The sequence below is a fragment of the Geotrypetes seraphini genome, chromosome 6, assembly GCF_902459505.1.
Source record: "Geotrypetes seraphini chromosome 6, aGeoSer1.1, whole genome shotgun sequence".
Classification (NCBI taxonomy): Eukaryota; Metazoa; Chordata; class Amphibia; order Gymnophiona; family Dermophiidae; genus Geotrypetes; species Geotrypetes seraphini.
The window spans coordinates 65,575,783-65,602,392 of NC_047089.1; the positions used below are offsets into that span (position 1 = coordinate 65,575,783).

Genomic DNA, 26,610 nt, shown 5'->3' on the forward strand with positions numbered 1-26,610 from the left:
CGCTGTACGTTATCCTCAGTGTCTCCCTGGATGACTGAAATTGGCGAAGCTGCTAATCTAGTGTCGCCTCTTTGTAGTGTGTTCACAGAGTCAAGTTTTGTTTCTTCTGAGAGTAAAAAGGACAGCGCACAGGATGACAGAAGGCCTTCATATGTGACTACCCAGACGCAGACAGAGTGGAGCTTATCTGATAAATCCACCTCCTCAGTTGAAAGAGGTGAGCCCGATACATCACTAACTGCAAAAAAATAAGAATCTTTCCTTCTTTTTCTGCAAGATCTTGTTTGGCATATTTAAGACAGAGGCATTTGGACTGTAGGATAAATAAACCTTTTGTTGCTCTCAAGTTACTGATGACAATATAAAACTGTATCTTAGAGACAGGTATTTTTCCCAAGAGGAATTTCATAAGTAAAGCTACCGGTACTTTCCGCAGAGATTATAAGCTAAAACAATTCACAACCAATTTAAAGCTATGTACCTTGGTTTTTATAACTAGAAATGCCAAGCTGATTTGACCTGTGGCCATTTCCTGCTAATAGGTTGATATTAATAGCTAACTGTTTGGACACCAGTAGTATAAATAGCCTGTTTATCTTTCTTACAGAGCAAAAAAATTCAAAATATTTATCACCAAAGGAAAAGACATTAGATACACTGTTTATCTCTAAGATTGAACATGAAGGTAATTTTATCACAGGGGCCTAGGTTGAGAAGCTAAGTAGGCACCAAATCACCTTTGTAAAAGGAGCCCTAAGGCCCGGATTCTCGCATTGGCACCGCGGTGCCGGTTTTGGAATTGCACCGCCGTGAAAGATAGGTGCCAGATATGTAGGCCAGGGTTTGCCAGACCTACATTTCTGGCAGCTATCTTCACATGAATTGTGCCTACATGGGTGCAATTCTGGCACCTCAAATCTCAGTTAAAAATGCCATTTGGACAGCATTTTTAACGACGGTATGGGTGCCCTACTGACACCTATAAAATCAGCACTGGTTTGAGAATCTGGGCCTTAGGAGCTTAGGTGTCTTTCCAAAACACTGAAATTCATAGCTAACAACACACCTTGATTGCAGGTACAGGCATAAAGACCTTCCCCAAAGTAGGTGTAAATATATGCACATAAAGGTCAATAGCATGCACATTGATTAAAGAATTTTATAAGCAACATGCATTCTTCAGAACTCCACCTGTGTGCCACCCAGACTGTGCCCCCAGCTATTCCTAGCAGCAAAATATGCAGCTTCTTCTTGTGTACTTTTAAGCCATTTCGTATTTTCTAAAAAGCATATGCTGAATGATCTCTCCTTCCATGGTGATATTCCAAAACCCTCCTGAGGCTAACAAACCCAGCAGGGAACTGGAAGGCAGATCTCCTGCCTAGAAACAAGAGGAAAATAATTGCTTTTTATTTATTCATAAATATTGACCCTATGTTGATCCTTATAGATCTAAATGGAGTACAAGTAAGATATGAAATTAATACAAATTTAGCAATAATATAAAAATACAAAAGAAAAAAAAGATCTCCAGACAAAAGATGAGCTGTGAACAGGATAAAGAACTTGAATATAAAACTGAGCTTTCACCATTTTTCTGTGCTTGAGAAAATCATCCCCTGAACATCCTTTGAGGGGGTAGACTGTTCCATAATACAACGCTGGCAACCATACAAGAGAGGTAGCAAGTCTTTGCTTGTGCTCTAATCATTGTTCTTCTGACTGAACTGAGCAGATTGGAGAATAAATCATACAAATCAGTTTAAGATAATCAGGGGTTAAAGTTGAAGGTGACCCATTTTAAACCTGATTGCAAGGTAATAGAAAACCAGTGTAATGAAGGCAAAAAGATATGACATGATCGTACAAATGACACCCTAAGAAGCCTGATGGTATCCTGGATAAGGTGGAAAATTTTTGGAGGTCTAATTACTAAGGTGCCATATCTCTGAATTAACTGTTGGGGGTGTCTTCATACTTTGGAGAAAGTAACTGTGCAGTTAATGCAGAGAAATGATGACTAAGGTACGTTAACAGTACTGATAAAATCAAATGCAATTATTACTACTACTACTACTACTACTATTACTTATCATGCGCAGCGCTGTACATTTTGACATTTATAGATGGTCCCTGCTCAGAAGAGCTTACAATCTAACTTGGACAGACAAACATGACATATAGGATTGAGGATGCAGAGCCCAAGGTGAGAGGAGTTAGGAATCGAAAGCACTCATAAAGAGGTGGGCTTTTAACTGGGCCTTGAACGCTGCCAGAGATGGAGCCCGCCGTAGAGATTCGGGACTTCAGGCAACTTGTTTCAAGCATACGGAGCAGCAAGACGGAGTCTGGTGTTGGCAGTTGAAGAGAGAGGCAAAGATAGGAGGGACTTACCAGCTACATTAAGTAAAATGCAATGGGCTAGATTCACAAAGCAAACCGATCGGTTTGCGACCCGATTTTACTTCGGCCTGATTCACTTATCTCTCTGCCGATCTGATTCCGATCCACGCATGCAAATGAGGGTAACGGCATGCAAAGTAGGCAGGGACGCGATTCACAAAACAAATTTTGCAAACCAACTGGGCTGGCCGATCAACTGAAGAAGCGACTGCTGGGGACCAGTCACAAACGTCCTTTCCGACTTTCCAGCTCCATTGCTGCCCTGCTCTCTGCACGCTTTGCTCTCTGCTGCCCCGATCTCGCTGCCTTTACTCTGCAGAAGCCGCCCTGCTTTGTGCCCTTCTCCTGCCTTTCAGCCACAACTCTCCTGCTCGCTGCCTCCTTCCCCGCAGTGTGAGCCTGCATGTTTAAAGCGGGGCTGCACTACACAATACAGCCCCGCTTTAAACCTGCGGGCTCGCATGCAGAGAAGGCAGCAGAGAGCAGGAGAATCAGTGTCAGCTGTTGCCGCCAGGGATTGCCTGTATCCTGTGCAACAGATTCATATGTGAGCTTACACAGTTTACAAGAAAAATGCAACCACTTGTGCTTTGACGTCTGGCTCCTAGCACATGGGAGCGGTAATACTCTTCTTCCTGAAAACCCTTTGCAGCAAGCTTTTGCACTGGTCCCAGAGGAGATGACATGCCGCTGGGCTGTACTGGTCTCCTTCTGTACCCCATTCAATGCTCGCACTGCAGAGAAGGTGGCAGAGAGCAGGAGAGTCAAGGCCAGTAAGGTTAAGAGGCTGTTGCCACCAGGGATCGCCCTGGGCTAGATTCAGATAGTAGGAGAGTCGGGGCCCCCAAAACAAAAGCAAAAAACCCCCCAGAGTAGAATGAAAACAAACGCATGCGCATACCATCTCTACAGGGAAAGCAGATGGTCCTCACATGCGTCTGGATTGCACACTAGCGATCCGTGTCGGCGCATGGGGGCATTCCTCCAATCGCTCCCATTTGAATATTGTTGATTGAAGAATCCATCGGGCCTGCCCGGATCAGGGCAGGTTAGTGAATCAAGGCCCCACCCCCAGGAGGGACCTAAGGCTCCCGGGCCTATTCTGATTGGCCCAGGCACCTTAGGCCCCACCAGTAGGTGGAGCTTTGAGACGGATGGGCCAATCCGGCCTCATTCCATCGTTGGCTGCCTGCCGGACAGGCGGGCTTGGCTCCCCTCTGTCCGGCCAACTACACAAAGGTACGGGGAAGGGGGGTGGGGGGGTCGTGGGGGTCGGCCAGGGGGGTCGCGGGTCGGCTGGGGGGGCGGTCCGAGGTTCTTGGGGGGGGCGGTCGTTGGGGGGAGGGGGGTTTGCATCAAGGGCAGGTGGGCCTGGGATCCCTCCTGCCCGTAACGTAGTGCGGGGTGGGGGTAGGGGGTCGCCGTGGCAAGGAGGGTTTGGGCTCCCTCCTGGCCCGATATTGTCGGGGAGTTGGGGAGTCGGCGGGGTAAGAGGGCTTGGGCTCCCTTTTGCCCCGATCGTGTCGGGGGGACAAGAGGGCTTGAGCTCCCTCTTGCCCCGATCGTGTCGGGGGTGCCGCGGTTGGCTGGGGCAAGAGGGCTTGAGCTCCCTCTTGCCCCGATCGTGTCGGGGGTGCTGCGGTTGGCTGGGGTAAGAGGGCTTGAGCTCCCTCTTGCCCCGATCGTGTCGGGGAGTCGGCGGGGCAAGAGGGCTTGACGTTAGAGAAAGGGCGAACCGCCGGAAGAGGAAGCAGCGCAGGCGCAAGGCTCACAGAAGGGCCGGGACCGCCAAGAGGAAGCAGCAGGACACCAGTAGGAGCTTCTACATGATGGGGGGGGGGGTCGGGAGGCTGTGGGGGTGCGAGCGGTCCTTCAGGGTGGGGGTGCGGGTGCGGGTGGGAGTGCGTGCGAGTGGTCCTTCGGGGTGGGGATGCGAGCGGTCCTGCGGGGGGGGGGGGGTGAATCGGACGTCGGGGGGGACTATGTAAAAAAAATTTGTACAACGCGCAAGGTTATGCGCAGTTTGTAAAAACCACATATAATGCGCGTGTTACATGCGAGAAAATACGGTAATCAATGTCACAGCAATGACTAGATGAAAATACCATTGCTTAGAAGCAGTGGCATAGTAAGGGTGGGGGTGGGGGGAGACCGCTAGGGGCGCCAGCCTCCATCCACATCTCCTTCCCCCCCAGCTTCTTCCCGACCCCACCTGACACATGCGTGTGCCCCTTCCCTTCCCTCATACTCCTTTCATTTTCCCAGTGCGTGCAGCGTCACGAGCTTGCTGCCTGCATCGGTGTCGGCTCTCTCTGACGTCACTTCCAGGTCCCGCGCCTATGAAGTGACATCATAGGGCGAGCCGACACGACACAAGGAGGAAGTTTGTGATGATGCTCGCGCCGGAAAAAAATTAAAGCGGTACGGGTGAAGGGGTGCGCCTGCAGCGAGGGGGTTCGGGAAGGAGCGGGAGATGGAGAAGAGGGCAGGGCAGGGGCATCACCGCCCCGGTTGCCACACACCACTCACTACACCAATGCTTATAAGACCATCCTAAAAGCATCCAGTCCCAAAAAAAGTTTAAGACAACTTAAATGGACCCATTTTAGGTAGAATGTAGGAACCAGTATTGCTATGAGAGCTGATTGAAAAATAATGAGACTGTCTCAGTTTTTCTTTCCAAGAAGTAAACATGGCAATGCTGTGCTGGTTCTTGTGAACCTCATGCATCGACATTTCTGAGCCTGCCGTTGGACTGCCATAGTCTTTCATTGTTGGGTCACAGCGAGAGGAAGAACTTCATACGTTTCATCATGGCAGATGAGGAAGACGTGCCTATGAGAGCAAATAGCATGGCTAATTGTTTCACCACCTTTTAAGAGTTTCATTGCTACCGTGTTTTCCCCCAAAATAAGACCTACCCCAAAAATAAGCCCTAGACGCCAGCAGCATCACTTCCCCCGCCCCGCCGACCCTTCCATCTCTCCCTCCCATCCGAACCCCAACCCCGAGCCGAAATACCTGAAAACAAACAGCAGCATAGGCTGCATCGCTGCCTGCCCTTCTCACGCCCAGCTGTTCCATGCTGCGTTGCTGATGACATCATCAGTAATGCGGCAAAGGAATGCACAGACGTGAGAAGGGCAGGCCACGATCCAGCCTGTGCTGCTGACACTGCCATTTGTTTCCAGATATTTTGACTCACGGTCTGGGTTTGCATGGGAGGGAGGGATGAAAGGGTCAGCAGGGAGGCGTAGGGTGCTTGGTGACGGCAGCGAGGGGGATGGGAGGGATAGAAAGATGCTGCACAGTGGGATGGGAGGAAGGGAGGGATAGAAGCTGCAAGGGTTCTGCTGCACAGGGGAATGGGAGGGAGGAAGGGATATAAAGATACTCCACAAGAGGATGGGTGAGAGGGGAGGAAGGATGCTGCACATGTGGGGGAGAGAAAGGAAATAGTAAGAATTGGGGTGGAGCAGAGGAAGAGAGAGATGATCATTGTACATAAAAAAATAAGACCTCCTCAAAAATATGATCTAGTGCCTTTTTTTGCATCTAAAATTAATATGACAGTGTCTTATTTTCGGGGAAACAAGGTACTGCTATTAATAATTTCTATAGCGCTACCAGACATGCACAGCGCTGTACAGAGTCACGAAGAAGACAGTTCTTGCCTGGAGGAGCTTACAATCTAAACAGGCAAGACAGACAAACAGGATGTCCTGGATACAATTAAGAGGAATGGTTAATCTGCTGGCTAGGTTGGTGGGCAATGGGGAGTAGAGTTATGGATTGAAGGCTATATCAAAAAGGTGGGTTTTCAGTCTGCTTTTAAACAAGGTATGGGAAGAGGCATGGCGGACAAACTCAGGCAATTTATTCCAGGCATAGGGGGCAGCTAGAAAAAAGGAACAAAGTCTGGAATTGGCAGTGGAGGAGAGGGTTCAGCTAAGAGCAGCTCTCTGCGGAATGGAGTTCCCTGGGAGGTGTGTAAGAAGAGAGGAGAGATATTGAGGGGCAGCAGAATGAACACACTTGTAGGTCAGCAATAGGAGCTTGAACTGTATGTGAAGGCGGATAGGGAGGCAGTAAAGTGATTTAAGGAGAGGGGTAATATGAATGTTGTTCGTTCAGCAGAGTTTTGCAGCAGGGAGAGGCGGCACTGCGAGAGACCAGTTAGAAGTAGATTGCAGTAATCTAAGCGTGAGGTTATGGGTAGTGTGCTCAGAGAGGAAGGCGTGAATTTTGGTGATTAGAGATAGAAGCAACAAGCCTTAGCAGTTTGTTGGATGTGCATAGAAAATGAGAGGTCAGAATCAGAAAGATGACTCCAAGGTTGTCAGCAGAGGAGACTGGAACGATGACAGTATTATTTACAGAGATGGAGAACGGAGATCTGGGAGTCGTCAGCATATAGGTGATACCAAAAGCCATGGGAGATCAGGGCATCGAGAGAAGAGGTGAAGAGAAAAAAAAGAAGAGGTCCAAAGAAGAACCCGCTTTTTCCAAGTTTAACACAAAATTCAATCACATACCTCCGGCACACTCTCATAGACACATCTTCCTCATCTGCCATGACAAAACATACAAAGTTCTTCCTCTCACTGTGACCCAACAATGAAGATTACGGCAATCCAAATGCGGGTTCAGAAATGTCGATGTATGAGCTTCACATGAACCAGCACAGCATTTTCTTGGGGGGAAAAATCCAAAACAGAGGCAGTCTTATTACTTTTCAGTCAGCCCTTGTATATCCAGGTTGGCCATGTACAGTTCTGTTAGTATTTTAGAACAAGATCTGCATCTATTTTGCAAAGATAAACAGAGAAAAGAATTCAATGAAGGAAACAGCTACGTACTCATGTATGTGCTGGCACCTAGAGTGTATGTCAACCATTTTGCAAACATATGCATATAAATGCTACTAATTAGAGAATCCATAACAAGCAGCAATGCCAATCGGCCGAACTTGTCACACCTCACAATGCCAGCAATTGCTCCATAATTATTAATAATTTGTGATGCAGTGTGAGGAGATAAGCTAGAGAGAAAGCAACAAGGTGCAACTCAAGCTCTTACACTTAGGCAGAACAAGAGAGCAGAAAAGCTCACTTAACTACCGCACACCATCACCGGGTACGTTTGTGTACAGCCATAAGTATAAATAATTAATGTGAAAAAACACTTTAAATAGTGAAAAAATAAGTTAAGTTTATGGAAATTAAGCACAATATATTTTATTTAATTTTAGGCAGAGGGAGAAGAACGGTCACAGCATCCTCAAAAGATGATTCAAGTCAAAAAGGTACTTAGCTTCTTACGCCGATTATTCCATTAGCGCTCAGATGTCAGAAGTTACTTGATACATAGATTTTGACCCCATCCCATCCCCACAGATTAAAACTCCACCAAACTATTTCCATTATTTTCAATAAAAGACAATTGCTCGCATTTTGTGGGAAGTATATAGACAGAGCTTTGAGATTCGAAGGTAGAATGAAATTAATATTGAGCACGGAAGAAGGAGTGAGGCATGTGGCCACGAAATCGAGAATGTTTTCAGTCGCTGGTGTGTGTCTCTCTGGAATATGTTGGCAGGACACTTAAGATTATGTCCTGACTGCCTTAATTTCAAGAAACTGTTAAAAACCGAGTTGTTCGCTGACACCTATATGTAGAGGCAATTCCATATTTGTACTAATCTACAGAGCCCTCTCCTCCTCAATGTCTGTACTTGATGAACTAATAACTATTATAAGCGACCTCTCGGTCAACCACAAACAATACAGAGCAAAAAATCGCGCGCAGGACATCAGCGCGCCGGTCTTAAACTTAATTTTAAAGTGCTCTGTGGGGGAGTGTAGGGGGGGAACACCCCCACTTAAGTTAGTACGGTTGCCGCTGCCGTTGTTTTATCGAATTCAGGCATGATTTTACAAAACAGATTTTAAGGTATGCAGGGCGAATGTTAACAAATGTGAGCTGAATTACATGGTCATTATGTTTAAGCAAAACAAAGTTGCTTTCATCCATCAAACAACCTTCACTTCTCTTGGTTATTAATTTTTAAAATCCAATTTTAGTATCATTGATCTGTCACTGGATCTAGAATTTATTTCAGATCCTGAGCAAGCAGGCAGTATTAAATCACCTTGTTGACCTTACGGTAAATGTGTTTAGTTATTAATACATAATATTGATATTGTCTGCCAGTGACAGCAGTGGAACAGCTGAAAAGTCAGCATACAGAAGATGCCCAAGTGCGGGACCACTCCAGAGAGGCAAAAGGTCTACTGTGTTTCCCCAAAAATAAGATAATGTCTTATATTAATTTTGGATCCAAAAAAATGCATTAGGGCTTTTTTGGAGGGGATGTCTTTTTTTTTTCATGTACGACAATCATCTCTCCCTTCCTCTCCTCCACCCCAATTCTTCCTCTTTCCTTTCTCCCCCCTCCCCCCCCCCCATGTGCAGCATATTTCTATCCCTCCCTCCCATCCCCTTGTGCAGCAGAACCCCACTGACCCTCCCACCGTGAGACTGACATACCTCCGTTCCAAGACCACCAAAAACAGCAGCGGTGGCAACGCTCTGAATGGGCTGCTTCGCGGTCTTCCCCACCAGGTCCAGGCCTTCCCTCTGCAGCATCTTTCTATCCCTCCCTCCCATCCCCCTGTGCAGCAGAACCCCACTGATCCTCCCACTGTGATGTGGCAGAGGGAAAAAAAGCCCCAGCAGGGAAGATCACAAAGCAGCCCATTAGAGTGCTGCCGCCACTGCTATAGGAGGTCTCGGAGCGGAGGTATGTCAGGTCTCACCGGGGTTGGGGGTCGCTGAATTGACCAAGTCCAATTTTTTCAGTGAATCAGGCAGCACTAGTGTCAGGGATGGAGTCGGGGAGTGTCGGGAACATTTGTGAGGGTGGCTTCGAGAGTCGCTCTTAACTAGGGCTTATTTTGGGGGTAGGACTTATATTAGGAGCATCTTGAAAAATTATGCTAGGGCTTATTTTCGGGGAAACAGGGTAGGTAAGAAATACTGAAAAAAAGAAGCAGAGAGAGAAAGAGACTGCTCTGCCCCCAAGGCTGTTTGTGCATCATTATTTATCATTTCTCTATAATTTCTCTAAATGCTAAAATCCATCCTTTCCTTTCTGAACATGCTGCCAATGCCAAAACCCTCATCCACGTCCTCGTCACCTCTCGTCTGGATTACTGCAATGTGCTTCTCTCTGGTCTACCACTATGTCATATCTCTCCACTTCACCACTATGTCATATCTCTCCACTTCAATCTGTTCAGAACGCTGCTGTACACCTCGTATTTCGCCAGTATTGTTATACCCATATTACTCCTCTCCTCAGGTTGCTTCACTGGCTCCCAGTCCGTCTCCACATATGATTCAAACTCCTCTTACTGATGTTCAAGTGTACTCATTCTGCGGCTCCTCAGAATCTCTCCTCTCTTGTTGCTCCCTATACTTCCCTCCAGGAACTCCGCTTGTCAGACAAGTCTCTCCTCTCTGTACCTTTCTCCTCTACCACTAACTCCCATCTCCATCTCTTCTACCTTGCTGCTGCTGCTTGGAACAATCTGCCTGGCTCGCGACATCAGACTCCATCTCTGGCGGTATTCAAAGCCAGACTAAAAACCCACTTATTTGAAGCTGCGTTTAAACACTGGACCAACCATCACATCTGTCTGTCATTCCCTTAATAGTTCCCTACCACATTTAGTCACCTCTGTGTTTCTGTCATAATTAGATTGTAAGCTCTTCTTAACAGGGACCATCTCCTGCATGAACAATATACAACACTGCAAGCGCCTGGTAGTGCTATAGAAATAATAAATTGTTGTTATTTATTTTGGACCCCTTTTATCAAGCTGCGCTAGAGGTTTTAAGCGCAGGACAGCGTGGTAAATGCTCCAACGCTCATAAGAATTCTATGTGTGTTTGAGCACTTAGCGCACCAGCTAAAAAGAACATAAGTGCAGCTTGATAAAAGGGGCCCTTTATTTATTGGAATTTATTAACCGCCCTTATGAAAAGATTCACACAAGGCAGTGTACAGCAGGTATATTTCAACATAAAATTTACAATTTTGTTAACAGCATAACAGTAGTAAAAAGACCAAATATAACCTTAAATACAGGGCTCCTCTTACGAAGGTTCACTAGGGTTTTTAGCACACACGCACAAAATTACCGCGCGGTAGCTGAAAATTTACCGCTTGCTGAAAAGGAGGCGGTAGCGACTAGCGCGCTTGGGAATTTAACGCGCGCTATTGCACGCGTTAAGGCCCTAGTGCACCTTCGTAAAAGGATCCACATTGAAGGAGGTAAAGTCAAAATTAGTAAATTAAAATTAATAAGACTGCCATGAAACAGTTCAAAAATATACTTATTAATAGCTCTGAAATTCAAATAAGAGATATAATACGTACTTACTAAAAGGAACACATAATACTTATGAAGCATTTAATAAGCACAAACCAGAACGTTCAAATAACAGATATGATACTAATGTTTTTCTATAATAAAGCTTATCCTATAGCTAAGGGGTCAAATGCAGATATTAGATGGGTACAAGATGGGTGGTATAGACTAGAGTACATTCGGATAACAGAGGGAGGCTAAACTCAAAGCAAGTTTTTTTTATAAAGTTAAATAAGATATAAGGAACTGATTTAGTTAGTGTGTGAGGCAAGCTGGTTCTGATGCAGAATGAGTATAGTCAATCACCCTATGTATTAAAGGCTTGGGTGAAGAGCCAGGCTTTTGCCTTCTTTCTGAAGTAGAGGTAACCTGGAGTTAGACGAAGCCCCTCTGGGACTAAATTCCAGAGAGTGGGGGCTACTCCTGAGAAGGCTCGCTAGCGAATATCACATCGTACAATTTCTTTTGATGAGAGTACATATTATGTTCAGTTGTAATGTGCTGACAGCTAATGTAAGTTTCTCCCTAATTACAATAGTTTTGTAAGCTTTACTCCTATTGGTCATCCCCTTTTCCTCCTGAGCAGAGACTGACCTGGGTCCTTCCTGATTGGCTGGGTCTATTGTCCTCCTGCCTTGTGGATAGGCCTTCTTTCCCCTCCTTTCAATTGCTGAAGAGAAGAAAGAAGACCATCTATACCTCAACCTTGCAAGCAAGGTTTTCTGCCTTTTATTTCTCTCCATCTCACTTTGAACCGCAGTATGCATTATGGACCTGATTCTATATACAGTGCCTAACTTGCTGGGCGCTGTTGAAAACGGCACTTACTGCATGTCATTCAAAGTTGAGTACACTTAAATTACATCCAAATATCTACCCAGCACTATAGACATTCATACATCAAAAATGGAGAAAAGATCTCAGTGTCTAATAAGGGTGCAAAAAAATCACTGCCCAAATAGACAAGCCGCTCTCAAAATACCAACTTTGAGACAGGCTGACACATCCTTGGTCAAAAACTCCAAGACAAGTGGAAAAATATTACTAAATAACAATAATTTCTGTAGTATATCACAATAACATCACACTTATTTTTGCAAACATAGTGTTCATAGTAGTCTTCATAATAGTGCTGGGGTGTAGAAGCAGGAAAAAAACCACACAGTGGAGCATGAGCCACAGACACAGCGGCTAAAAACTCCTCACCGCTTGCTGTATATCTCCACAATCTCCAACAGGGCTTCCTGTTTCGCAACCAAGCTTCATCAGGGACTTGAGCGTAAGTTAACCAGCTTCACCTCCTATTCAAAGTTGAGTGCCATTTGTAGATTCACGCCTAGTGGCGCCTAGCTCAAGTTAGGCAGCAGTAGGCATTTACTACTTAGGCACCGGAATATTAGGCCAAGGTTTTCTTGGCCTAAAATACCGGCACATAACTCTATCCACACCCAAACTCTGCCCAAATTTATTTTTTAGTTCAATTAACAGCGTCAAATGAACCAATTAAAAAAATTAACACCCCCCCTCCCTTTTACAAAAGCACGCAAGATGTTTTTGCATTTAGCACGTCAGCCGGCGCTAAAAACCTCTTGCATGCTTTTATAAAACAGGGGGTAAGAAAGGTGCCTTTATTGGTAGACGTCCTGATCTAGGTGCCCACTGGTAGGTGCTGTTTATAGAATCTGGACCTATATAGTTTATCACAAAAATAGGTTTCCAGACATGCTTTAAACTTTGAACTTGAAGGTTCAAGACGTAAATAAAGTGACATGGCATAAAAAAATAGGCAGTTACACTAAACAGTGAGTTATCTATATGCTCATAACAGATAGCACTAACAGCAACTAGTGGTTGACAGAGCATAGGGCCCGATTGGATGCATAAGGGATGAATTAGAGAAAAAACCAAAACAAAGGGGACTCTTAGAAACAAATCTGGTGAGTTAGCCTGAGAAATGTATAGGTGATCCTGGTAGCAATGGTGTTGCATGGTTCCATTTTCTAACACTGGTAACAAGTCTTATGACTGTATATTGGATCATCTGAAGATGCCTCAAGTCCTGTATTAGCTGGCCATGTGAAAAGAGATTTAAAGTAGTCCAATTGACTAAAAGCCAGAGAGCGGACAAAAATTCAATTAGATTTAGAGTCTAGGAAGGGGCATTCTATAAATAGGCACCAGGAAAATATATTTGCCAAGCATAAATCTGTAACGAGTGCTCCAGGCTGGCACCCTTCATAGAATAGCACATAGTGCAGATTCCTGTGCCCAACTTTGGGCGCACGGATTTATTACTACCGAAACCTGGTCTAAATTCTGGCCCACAACCCCGGGATTCCAGAACACTGCAACTATAAATCTGGAATATCCCGACCCACTCATGCCTTTTCCATAGCCACATATCCTTTTGGTTTTCGCAAATAATACTTTGGGCACACTTCATTATAGAATAGTGTATGAGAAAATGCGCATGTAGATCCAAATAAATGCAGTTAACTCTAATTAATACAAATAATGGGTTATTAGCACCCATTTGACTAATTAGTTTATATGCACATCTGGCCTCTGTACCCGAATTTGGGCAACCTATATAGAATCTGGTGGAAAGCTTATAAGTTTCATCTTAAAAAATCATTTCTTCACCAAGGGTGTTATGTTAGAGGTCTATAAAATACTAAGTGGAGTGGAAAAGGTAGATGTGAATCCCATGTTCATTCTTTCCAAAAATACTAGGACTAGTGGGAATGCGATGAAGCTCTAAGTAGTAGATTTAAAACAAACCAGAGAAAATATTTCTTCATACAACATGTAAATTAAACTCTGGAATTGATTACTGGAGAATGTGGTAAAATCAGTTAGCTTAGTGGGGTTTAAAAAAGGCTTGGATAATTTCCTAAAAGAGAAGTCGATAGGCCATTATTGAGATGGCTTAGTGAAATCCACTGCTTATTCCTAGGATAAGCAGCACAAAATCTGTTATCCCATTAATAAAATAGCCTTTGACTTAGTAGGATTCAATACAAGTTTATTTCTCTTTCCTAACTTTATCCACTTTTGTTACATTAGAAAATAAGAATAGTCGTACTGGGTCAGATCAATGGTTCATCAAGCCCAGGGGTAGGTAATTCCGGTCCTCGAGAGCTAGAGCAAGTCAGGTTTTCAGGATATCCACAATGAATATGTACGAGATGGATTTGCATGCACTGCCTCCTTGAGATGCAAATCTATCTCATGCATATTTATTGTAGATATCCTGAAAACCTGACCTGGCTCCGGCTCTCGAGGACCGGAATTGCCTACCGCTGATCTAGCCCAATATCCTGTTTCTAACAGTAGCCAATCCAGGACACAAGTACCTGGCAGAAACCCAAATAGTAGCAATATTCCATGTAACCAATCCCAAGGCAAGCAGTGGCTTCCCCTTTGTCTGTCTCAATAGACTACAGATTTTTCCTCCAGAAACTTGTTCAAACCAATTTTTAACCCCCAGCTACACTAACTGTTGTTACCATATCCTTTGGCAATGAATTCCAGAGCTTAACTATTCACTAAGTGAAAAAATGTTTCCTCCTATTTGTTTTAAAGGTATTTCCATGCAACTTCTTTGAATGTCTCCAAGTCTTTGTACTTTTTGAGAGAGTAAAAGATCAATTCACTTATATCCACTCTACACCACTCAGGATTTTGTAGATCTGAGAGAGAAGAGAACTCCTGATTTTTCACTAGACATCAGCTGAGGGCAAAGCTGTGGGAAAAGGACTGATGCCTTTTCTGCTTGGCTGAGATGCCTTGTTACATTTGGGGAATCAAATATTTTCATGGATCCTTTAGAAAATCATTTAGAAAATATTCTTAAAGTTCAACCACATCTGCAGGATTTATACAGAGTAGTACTCTCCATGATGAGTAAAAGAGCATTGTGATTTTGTCTATCACGACTTAACTACAAGATTCCTTAGGCAGGCCCCTTGTGGGCCGAAACACAATCATGTCGAGTCAATCACAATCAAAAGAGACTGAACACCATTGGTCACCCTTGTTGTTGTTTTTTTTGCTATTCACGGTTGTGAAGGCGGATTCTCCTGTTCATGTTCCCAGCTATATATTAAACAGCCTAGCACAGGGGTGTCCAATGTCGGTCCTCGAGGGCCGCAATCCAGTCGGGTTTTCAGGATTTCCCCAATGAATATGCATGAGATCTATTAGCATACAATGAAAGCAGTGCATGCAAATAGACCTCATGTATATTCATTGGGGAAATCCTGAAAACCCGACTGGACTGCGGCCCTCGAGGACCGACATTGGACACCCCTGGCCTAGCATAAAAGGATCCCAAATTTTCAAATCTAATTGTCATCAGCAGCCTAGCAATGCCATTCTTTTTCTGCAACCAAACTTCAAAAGTTGTTCTCAAACCCGGTGCATTCACATTGCTTTAACCGGTGATAGTTCAGTGCTCTGAACAATACATTTTTTTAAAGAAAGACTGGTTTCATTTATCAAAAGGTTTTCTCTCATTTTGTGCCCAAGGGGAAAACCATCATAAATCATAGCCCATAATCTTTTATTTATTTTTTGGGTGGAGGAAATTTAATGTTCAGATTACTGGAAGAAAGTAGATACATAGATACGGTAGTTGCAGAAACCCACAAGAGACCTCATAAGCTCTGCGTGCAACTATGGAGGCTTGGCAAGCCGCCCCAGCTTAACAAGATTTTCTACTGGGCAGCTGAGCCTGATAAAGACGTTGTCGTGATGTGAGGAGCCGAAGTCCTTGTGTCTGATAAAATCCCCCAGGGATGTAATTACATCTTAACGATCACAGCCCTATTACTTAGTATGCAGATGATTTCTCATGAGGCAGGAAACAGGACCGAGTCTGAACATACAGTTTGTGCCAGTGAAATTTTTGACAGCTGTATAAATTGATCATGTTCAAAACGCACATGAGAAGGTGTGAAAGTGTACCCCTCAGAGAAATGTATGACTTGGGGGGGGGGGAGAAATAATTCTGATGTTTCAAACATCTGGGGGTCTTATCACACTATGCTTGTTTTGTTTATTTAGGTTTTTTGTAGAAAAAAATTACTTGCCTTAAATCGGGTTAAAATAGCTCATGAGAGCCAAACCATACCTTCTTACCTCCCTAAGCCTCATCATATATTACCACATATAGCAGCAAAACAGAATCAACAAGTTCTTTGCAGATGACAACCTGTGAATGATGGAATGCTAAGGAAATCAAGCCCCGTTTCATTTTTACAAGATAGACTTGAGTGCAAAAATGACCTCGTTATTGCCAACCATGGTGCACACTGTCAAATTCTTGTTCATTTATCTTAAAAATAGACCACGTGTGTGTGTGTGTTTTCTCTCGCTCAGGTCTTGTCTTTCCTTTGTTTCTTGATCCATTATTTTGAGACATTACTGACTGCTGAACCCATTCACCAGGGGCTAGCTTCAGTAGTTAGATATTGAAGTCAATTCAAGTAGGGTACATGCAGTTACAAATGCTGTATAGGTTAAAACCAAAACCAATGCTTCAAAATTACGATTTTTGTACTGTGGTGCAAGTAAGGTGGATTAGTGCAATGCATTGGACCTGGGGGGTTGCGAAAGTGAAGACTTGGGCATTGCAATTACTTATGACCTCAGCAGCAAGGTTTAAATGCTGATGTGCCGAGAATGGCTCACATAACATCGATTTTGAAACCGCTACGTTGGTTGCTGATACAACAAAGGGTACAATATAAAGTTCTGTCAATAATATATCAGGTACTTTATCATGTATCTCCTGATGTAGGTAAAGGGTTCGCTAGAAATTTATCATCCAAGAAGGAATTTAAGGTCAGAAATAGGTATGAGATTAACGGCCTCATTTACAAAGCCGCATAGCAACAGCCCCAAAGCCCTTTAAATCTCTATGGGCTTTGGTGCCATTCGCACAGCGCAGCCGCTAGCGCGGCTTTGTAAAAGAGGCCGTAAATTGCAACAGGATAATCACTCATTCTAGGATTGGTGACGCCATGTTGTCAGCAGAGGGTGTGGAACTCTGGAATGTTCTGCCAGGATTTTTACATTTATGTGCAGCTAGATTGGATTTTAAGAAATTGTTGAAGACACAATTGTTTGTGAATGCTTTTATGTGATGCAATATATTTGAAGAGGTGTTGGAGGATAAGCAGGGAGGTGCAGTGATGCTTTAGTGATTGAGGAGTTACTTAATTGTTAATGCCTTTTTATCGACACATAGAATTAGGTCCTTCTGATGAATATGTACGTATGTTAGACTCTTATGTATGTTTTTATGTAAACCGCGTGGGTTTTTATGTGGTATAAATAGTTTTTAATATATTAAAATAAAATCTAAGGAGGGGTAGTGGAGAAAATTTTTTTTATCACACTTCCTTACCCATAAAATATTCTACAATGCCTCATTAAAGCAGTCAATAAACTGGCAGGTAGATAAGCATCCACCAGTCTTTGTCTTTAATGGTATGTGCATGTTAATCTAAAATTTCTTTTAAGTGGGGAAAAAACTATTGTCTGTTTGTTCCACAGGTGCAAAAGTAGAGAAAGTCTGGTCTTCGGGGAGCAGGAAAGATGAGAAGGTAAGCACAGAAGTTCAGAAAACTCAAACTTTCCTGTCTCTTTGGATGTTATACGTGTTGCAAAAATTGACCTGTCTATGTCGGTTCATTTTTTTATTTGTAAAAAAACAAAAAAAATGACTGCCTGCTTTATCCACAGATCTAGGTGGGTTACAATAAAATATTCATAAAATCAACAAGTAAAACATACAGTATATGAAAACAAACAAACGCATGCATTCAAAAATGAAAATCATTTCAACAAACCCATACAGCAAGTTATTGGGAGGACTGAGGGGTCCCAGTATTCTCTCCCCCTTCCTCCTCCCCAGCTACCACCACAGGCATATTAAAATATGGCCTGTACTGGTGGGGATGCCAAGCCCCGCCAGCCGAAGATGTCACCTGCCCGAGTCTCGCCTGTGCTGAACAAGCAGTAATTAATTCAACAGGCGTGCTGCTGAACATGCATGGGAGAGCAAGCATTAACAGCCGAAGCATGCCTGCTGAATTAAGCACAGGCATAACTTGTGCAGCATAGGCAGCGGAACACTTTTTTGTTTAGGGGGGGACCCAAAAACTCCACCCTAGCCCCAGCAGGATCATGCTGCATGACAACTCCCCCACCTACCTTCCCCGGTCACTGTAATTTTAAATCTTCGAGCAGCCACCGCGCTGCATCAATGATCAGGCCTACCCCAGAAATCTTTATTATAAAGCGACACTGCGCAATGACTGCACAGTGGCAGATTTAAAATGACAGCAGCTGGAAAGAGGTGGATGGGGGAGTAGAGCCATAACTGACTCTTCTGACCACCAGTTTTTGGGGAGGCCATGGGCTCTGTGGCCTCCCCTGTTCTGACGCCTATGTCGTGCAGGAGACATCTTCAGGTGGCGAGTCTTGGCATCCCTGCCAGTCATAAAAACAGAGGGGGGCCCAAGCTGAAGCTACACCACTGATAGGGAGCATATCTAGCCCATTGTACAAAGGAATATAATTAAGCAGTGAAGCCATACAATGTTTTTTGTTTTGACACTTTAGAGGCAGCGTAATCAAAAGGCAATTAAGGAGAAATAATCTTTAATATAAAGCCCTGACCAAATCGAACACTTCTTTAAAAATTTGTGCACGCTTCTGAGCTAGTGCAAAACCTAACAGGGAAACTTTTTTTTTTCCATATACACATATTCCTTTTGCAGGATTTTGCGTGCTGTAAACTGCAGATCTTTTAACAGTTTACATGCATATGCACGAGCCGTTTTTAATATATGTTACAGTGCTTGTTTTGGCGGCACATATGCTAAAAATATATATGTTACTGCTTTTAATTTATTTCACTACCGTTTGTTTTTATTAGTATTTTACAGTATGTTATTTTCAACCTGTTAAACATTGTCAAGACATTTCAGAAATTGAATAAATGAAACCAAACATATTCCAAGCTGCCCAACAGATGGACATAAATATCACCACGTTTATTTATGATTACATGAAAATAAACAGTTGATACTACTTCACTTTTGCCTACTCACATGTCTCCCAGAGATGGCATGATCCAGTCCATAATCACATAACTGTACTCTGTTTTAGTACAACTGTTCTGTTTTCTTCAAGGATATTAATTAGTAGGTGCAGAACTAAATATTAAGATATGCACTTTCATTCGTACTAAATATTTGTAAATTATGTATGCTTTGTAGTCATTCTACAGCTCCACGTTAAAGGATGTGAATCAAGCTGAGAAACAAGGCAAGCAAACTCATCCTCCCATTCCTGGACAAAGATCTAGCAATGGCCAGCCAAAAAGGTCCATGGCTCAGGAGACACATAAAAAAAAAGACCATATGTTTGAGGAATCTACAGCCAATGGAGTAACAGCAAAGGACCTCAGTCAGGCAGTGCAGGGGAGCCAGGAAAGTGTAACTCTGAACAGAGTGGAGCGACTGTCCCAGAAGATTGAAGCCTCTGCCAGTGAAGGAACGGTGAAGGACACCAGCAGGCAAGCTCAGTCTCAGACTCCCACCTTAAAAAAACCCAAAAGAGCTAAAGAGGAAGAACAGGAAAATGTATCCCATAAGGGGATGAAGCAAGCATCCCAGAAGATTGAAGCCTCTGCCAGTGAAGGAACAGTGAAGGACACCAGCAGGCAAGCTCAGTTTCAGACTCCCACCTTAAAAAAACCCAAAAGAGCTAAAGAGGAAGAACAGGAAAATGTATCCCATAAGGGGATGAAGCAAGCATCCCAGAAGATTGAAGCCTCTGCCAGTGGAGGAACAGTGAAGGACACCAGCAGGCAAGCTCAGTCTCGGACTCCCACCTTAAAAAAATCCAAAACAGTTGAAGAGGAGGAACAGGAAAATGGGGTGAAGCAAGCATCCCAGAAGACTAAAGTCACTGCCAGTGGAAGTACAGAGGACGATATCGGTATGCAAGCTCAGTCTCCGACTCCCACCTTAAAGAAACCTAAGAGAGGTGAAGAGGAAATGGAAAATGTAAGGCGGAAGGGGGTGAAGCAAGCATCCCAGAAGTCTGAAACTACTGTTGATGGAGGAACAGCGCAAGACACCCTTCGACGAGCTTCATCTCTGACTCCCACCTTAAAGAAGAGAGCTGAAAAGCAGGATCAGAAAAGCGCACAATGGAAGGGGGCAGAATCTGAGTCCAAGATGACTGAAGCCTCTGCGATTGGAAGAAAAGTGAAGGACATGCCTCTGACTACCATCTTAAAAAAATCCACGAGGCCTGCAAAAAATCTAAAGGAAGAACGTGAGTTCCAGGAAGATAGCAAGCTTGCAGCCCAGAAGCTTGGCAAACCTTTGGAGAGAGACATCAGCAAACAATCTCATCCTTCTGTAATGAACTTGAAGAAATACAAGAGGTCTATAAAAAAGTTGCAAGAGAATCAGGTGCTCGAGGAGGTGAATTCACAGTCAGTCCAGCAGCTCTCTGACTCCTTTTCCCATTCAAAAGGCAATCAGCAGCAGCCAGATCACTTTCTTAAAATTAAGAGATCACTAAAGAGACTGCAGAATACGTATGAGCCCCAGCAGTTGACACAGCTTGAAAAGAGAGGAATTGGTGAAACTCATTCAGGTGAAGAAATGAAGGACGCTCACGGAAAAAAACTAAGCGAGCGATTTAAAAGGTACGTGTTCCAGAAGTCTTTATTAATGTTTATTCTCTCTCTCTCTTTTCCATACTTAGCAGAAACACCAAACATTAAGGGGTGGATTCAGTAAATTGCACCTAAATTTAGACACTGGGGTGATCTATGTTAAGCTAGTAATCTGTAAAGGGAGCTCTGCACAGTGTCTGTTAGAGTTAATTTCTCATCTAACTTTGGGCATGAGCAGTGGTGTACTGAGGGCGGGGTGGGGGGTAGTGCAGGGAGCTCGGGTGCTAGATCAGTCGCCCGTCTGAGGTCCGTCGGCCCCCACCCCCTCTGACTTCAGCTTCCTGCTCACAGGCAGACCCGTGACTGTTCCAGCACCCCTGAGCTGCCTAGAAGAGGGGGGGGTGCTCTGTCCAGAGGAAAGGGTGCTCCTCCACGGGTTCCCACCCCACTAGGTACACCACTGGCTTGAGCATTTATGCCTGTCATAGGCTGGTGTATGTGTTCGTGCCCAACTGATGGCAGTTAGGCACCCAAATGCCTCTCCCATGAGTATGCCTCCACTGGAATTGTACACTATGAAATTTAGGCACGCATGTTATAGAATAAGGCATAGGGTAGAGCCACGTGTAACTCCTAATTACTGCCAATTAAGTGTTTGTTAACTCCAGTAATTGATTACTTTCACCTAACTGGCTAATTAATTTACACGCAGATCTGGGATCCATACCCAAATATGAGCAACTTATACAGAATTCAGGGGTAAGCTTCTTGGCTCAGTGACACTGCCTTGTGTGAGGTTCTGGGTTCAATTCCCAAGATGAGCCTTCCACGTCCCAGGACAGCTGGGGCCAGGAGGTACTACGGAGACAGCATTCACAACCCCTGAGTGGGAAGGGGTAAAACGCAGACCTCACAGACCTGACGGACCTCGCGGATCTAAAACCGCACGTCCTTAAAAATCTGAGGTCCGTGCCACTTGTAGTTAGTTTCTGGCTCTGACAGACCTCGATGACAATTTAGCGCTGACGGATCCGTCTCAGCATAGGGAGGGAAAAGTATTAGGATCCGTCAGCGCTAAAATGTCATAGAGGTCTGTCAGAGCCAGAGACTAGTGCTGGAGTGGCTCTAAAACGAATCCTTTAAACCGGTTTCCTGCATCCCTAGTAAATTAAAAAATCTGAGGTCCACGGCTCTGACAGACCTCTATGACATTTTAGCACTGACGGATCCTAATACTTTTCCCTCCCTATGCTGAGACGGATCCGTCAGTGCTAAATTGTCATCGAGGTCGGTCAGAGCCAGAAACTAACTACAAGTGGCACGGACCTCAGATTTTTAAGGACATGCGGTTTTAGATCCGCGAGGTCCGTCAGGTCCGCGTTTTACCCCTTCCCCCCTGAGTTATGGTCATTGCTCGAGTGTGACACCTTGTGGCCTCATTCTAGGACCATGATTGTAAGGCCCTAGAGCAGTGTCTTGCAAACTTTGTCAAGCTGCGACACACTAAATGTGGTGACCGCAGCTTGAGGCATCTGGAGGTGCACGGAAGTCGACACGATGATGCCACACTCATGCGTGACATCATCACTATGTCTGCGCAGGCGCAAAGGCCCTCCAGACGGGCTCTGAGCCGCCAGTGGGGAGTGCCAGAAGGGAAGACATGCGGAGAGAAGGAGAGGCAATGGTGCCGGTTGATTGCACGACTTGTAAGCAGTCAGCTGGCACCAGCGCCTCTCCTCCCCAGCATCTCGCGGCACACCTGAAATCTCAGGAGGCACACAGTTTGCGATACACTGCTCTAGAAGGAACCCCGGTGCATGGCTCCTCACCCAGATGTTGCTGCAACTCCAGACTAGATAAATTAAGCATGGGGGGGGGGGGAACATAAACTAGAGGGGAAATCCCTTAGTAGCTGCAAAGAAAGGGTCATGGCACTAGATCTCAGTCCTAGTTCCAACTGAGGTGAAGTCCCAAAGGTGCAAAAATCAGCTGGGCCTCTTTATGTTATAAGGACATTCATATCATATGTTATAATATAACATCGTGCTTCTTAACCGCGTTCAATGCGGTTTACAAAAGATTATAAACAATAATCAATATCATGAAGAACAAGAAAAGTTATTTGACCAAGTATTTTGAGTTCTGAAATGTTTATAAGAACAAGCTGTAAATAATAACGATCTAAATTCTTTATTGTGGGAAGCTTCTTGAAATGCTAAAGTATGATCAAGAAATTTCTTGCTTTTACAACCCTGTACGGATGGAAAAGTAAACAGAGTGTGAGATCTTCTACTATGTTTAAGCGATGCTATAGAAAATCTATTGACCAAAAGTTGAGCTACATCCATTGATAAGGAAGCAGCAGACAATGACTTTACATAATAACTTGATTGCCCATAAGCAAAAATCTCTCTCCATCCCCCCCCCACCCCACCCCCCGACCTCCCAGGGAAGTCAAAGGTATAAGCCGGCCCTTAGATGTAAGAAAATGCCAGAGCTGAACAAATCTCAAAGACCCCCCCCCCATCTACAGTAAGTAGAACTCCCCATCCCTGGCAAGAAATCCCCATTCCCTTGCAATGGCAAATAGCAAGTATAACGAGCGCTAAAACGACCCCAACAAGCCAAGGTTTTCCATAAACTCTGGGCCACCTGGAACAAGACAGAAGAACAAATATGTTACAGTAGAGCTCCCAGACGAGCATGAAGTACATAAAGAGGATGAAGAGGGGCAAACCAAGTACATTCCATAGCTAAGGGAGTAGGAAACTCCGTAGATTTGAACCAATCACCTATATGTCTAAGAAGACAGGCCAAGTTATAGAGCCTCAGATCTGGGATTCCTAACTCCCCTCTATGCCAGTTACCCACCAAAATCAAAAAGGACACCTTGGCCTTCTTCCCTCCCCAGCAGAACCGGCTAAGCATATGATGTAGGGTCTTAATGTCCGCAGCATGCAAATATATTGGAAGAATTTGTAGACAGTACAACCATCTAGGAAAGATAACCATTTTATAAAGACTAATGCGCCCCATAAGAGATAAAGGAAGGGCTTCCCATTGTTTAATCAAAGATCTAGTGGCTGCCAACAGACAGGTAATATTAAGGTCATAAAGATTTGCGGTATCCGTCCCTAGAGTTATACCCAAATATTGAAAGGAGGCCGAAGCTTTGTGCAGAGGACAATGAAACCTCTCCCTGTGAAGGCCAGGAGGAAAAAACTGCAGATATTCAGATTTAGCCAAATTCAATTTGAAGCCCGAGAAGTCTCCAAACTTCGCAAGATTTTCCAACAAAACCGGCAAAGATCAACTAGGGCAAGTAATGAGCACCAACAGATCATCTGCAAAGGCAGATAACTTAAAGGTCTCAGAACCATGAACCACCCCTTCAATCTCGGGATTAAACAAGCTATCCCTAATCAAAGGATCCAAGTTAAGCACGAAAAGAAGAGGGGATAAAGGGCACCCCTGCCTAGTACCCCATAAAACTGCAAAGGAGTACAACACACAGCCATTCACTGCAATTCGAGCTTGCGGAAGTCAATAAAGCGTCCAGATAGCTGATAAGAAATCGCCCGAGAAACCATAAGCTTGGAGCACCTCAAACATAAATGTCCAATTGACCCTATCAAAAGCCTTCTCTGCATCAAAACTTATGAGCAGAGAAGGCATCAAGTCCCTCCGAACCTGCTCCAGAAACAAGAGAATCCACTGAAGGTTTTTTGAGACTGACCAACCATGAACAAAGCCCACCTGCGGGTCTGCTAATAGCTGAGGTAACACCCAAGCCATTCTATTTGCCAGGATGTTAGCAAAAAGCTTAGCCTCAAAGGCCAACAAAGAGATAGGCCAATACTATTCTACCAAAAAAGGATCCTTGCCAGGCTTCAACAGCACCATCATTAGAGCTTCCCATAGTGAGCTCGGAAGCATTCCCTCTGACAAAAAGGAATTAAACACCATAGTGAGGCAACCAGTTATAGCCAATTGGAGGATCTTATAAAATTCAGCTGAAAAGCCATCACTACCTGGTGATTTACCAAAGGCACTCAACCCAATGTTGACAGAAGTTTCCTCCTCAGTAATGGAAGATTAAGAACTCCCCGTTGACTGTCTGCGAGAACAGGAAAATCAGTATTTGAGAGGTATATATTACTGGCAAGACCCTGCGCTTCCAGAGCAGCGTAAAGCTCATCAAAAAAGGAGTGAAAAGCCTGAGTAATAGCCAAATCAGACCGCACCAAATTCCCCTTTTTATTTCGAAGGCATAATACCCTACGGGAGCCTTGTTCCTTATGAACAAGTCTGGCCAAGAAGGAGCTAGTTTTGTTAGCATGCTTGTAGAGTTGAAATTTAAAATACATCATGGATTTCTTGGCTCTCTCATGCCGCTTTATGGGAACCTGAGGCCACCGCTCCATATCTTTGTCTATCCAGACGAACCTGCTTTTCCCATCATTTTATCTATGCCTCCCCTGCCCAGCTCATGTGACAGCAATAAGAAATAATTTCCCCCTTAAATACTGCTTTTGCAGTCTCCCAAAACAAGAGGGGCTGCGAAACATATCCGCTATTATTAGCCTGATAATCATTCCATCTTTCAAGAATAAAGGTATGGAACGTAATGTCATAATATATATCTATGGGGAATTTCCAAATATGTGCCCTGGGGACCCTATCCGGCACCCGAAGGTTCAACCATATAAATGCATAATCAGATATACAAGTTGGACCAATCCCAGCCACCTGTAAACAAGAGGACAGAGAGGAAGAAATCAACAAATAGTCAATGTGGGATTGGGTTCCATGGGCTCTGGAAATATGTGTGTAGTCTCTGCCACTCAGATAAAATAATCTCCAGGAGTCGAACAGATCCAAGGAATCACAGAGCAAAGGAACTCCCCTAGAGTAATCAATGGGGGAAGCTCCAGCAGGATTAGATTTGTCTAGCAAAGGATCAAAAACAGTGTTGAAATCACCCCCCATAATAATAGGCGTCTGGGTAGGCAAATGTGCATGATGTATTAACTCCTTGAAAAAAAAGAGCATCATAATTATTTGGAGCATACACATTGACCAGCATCATTTCTTGATTATTCACTGATATATGGGCAACAATATACCTACCCTAAGAATCCTGAAAGACATGGTGTTGTTCCACCACCAAATCCTTTCAAAACAAAATGATAACCCCAGCCTCTTAGACTGTGCAGGATTCTCAATAATATCCCCCACCCACCAGGTATGAAGTTTAACATGCTCCTTGGAACTCAAGTGGGTCTCCTGCAGCAAGGCAATACTAGCCCTATGTTGTTGCAAGACACGTAAGATCTTCCTTTGCTTTATAGGAGAATGAATATTCCCCACGTTCCAGGAAAAAATTTTAAGGGACATCAACCATTCTACCTAGATTCAAGCCAAGCTCACAGAAAACTATGGCAGGTAGGGCACTCAAGCCCATGCCCTCCCCCAAACTCATACAACGCACACACACACCCCTCCTCTACACATAGACATACAACCAATCCAAGCCTTTCCACTGCAACAACCAATTTCTCCCTTTTCCTCCCCCACCCCAACTTCCCCTACCCTAACCCCCTCCCCAAATCCACCCCAACCCTCTCCCCAAAATCCATAAGGGCTACTCTCCCATCCCCCTTCCCCCATACCTCTTCATGAGCTAACCAAACTCTAACAGTCACCAAAGTGTCCCCGTTCCCCCCAAAAGAACATCATAATCAAAGAGCAAATCAATAAGGTAATAACAATAGTAATCAAAAGGTACTGGATTTCCTAGGGAGAAAATGTCTTTTAAAGTAGCACAATATCTCATCATGGCTGATTTTCAGGCGCACCGTATTGGACTACCTCTTTCATCGAGACAGGAATACTGTTCCCTGAATAATAAATGCTGTTTTTAATTGAGCTTTTTTTTTTTTTTTTTAATGCTTGTTTATCCTGAAACTTTCTAGAAGGACGTCAAAAGGACATGTGTCAACATTTAAGGCTGCTGTTCACAAGAGTATCTATGTCATGGCCTGTAAGTACCAAGTTAAATATGCA

The 26,610-nt window shown here is 44.2% G+C and overlaps 1 protein-coding gene across 6 annotated transcripts in view; it reads left to right on the plus strand.

Annotated features, from left to right (window-relative positions):
- Window positions 1-26,610, plus strand: part of ERICH6B (glutamate rich 6B) — a 132,650-nt gene that overhangs the window by 62,840 nt on the left and 43,200 nt on the right. For 4 of the 6 annotated variants that reach the window (XM_033950522.1, XM_033950526.1, XM_033950527.1 and 1 more), the window contains exons 4-8: window positions 78-217; window positions 7,655-7,708; window positions 17,400-17,449; window positions 19,130-20,574; window positions 26,520-26,587. In XM_033950522.1, the coding sequence (XP_033806413.1) occupies window positions 78-217; window positions 7,655-7,708; window positions 17,400-17,449; window positions 19,130-20,574; window positions 26,520-26,587 (1,757 nt within the window). The remainder of the gene's footprint in view (window positions 1-77; window positions 218-7,654; window positions 7,709-17,399; window positions 17,450-19,129; window positions 20,575-26,519; window positions 26,588-26,610) is intronic. The other 2 variants (XM_033950523.1, XM_033950524.1) reach the window with 2 other exon arrangements.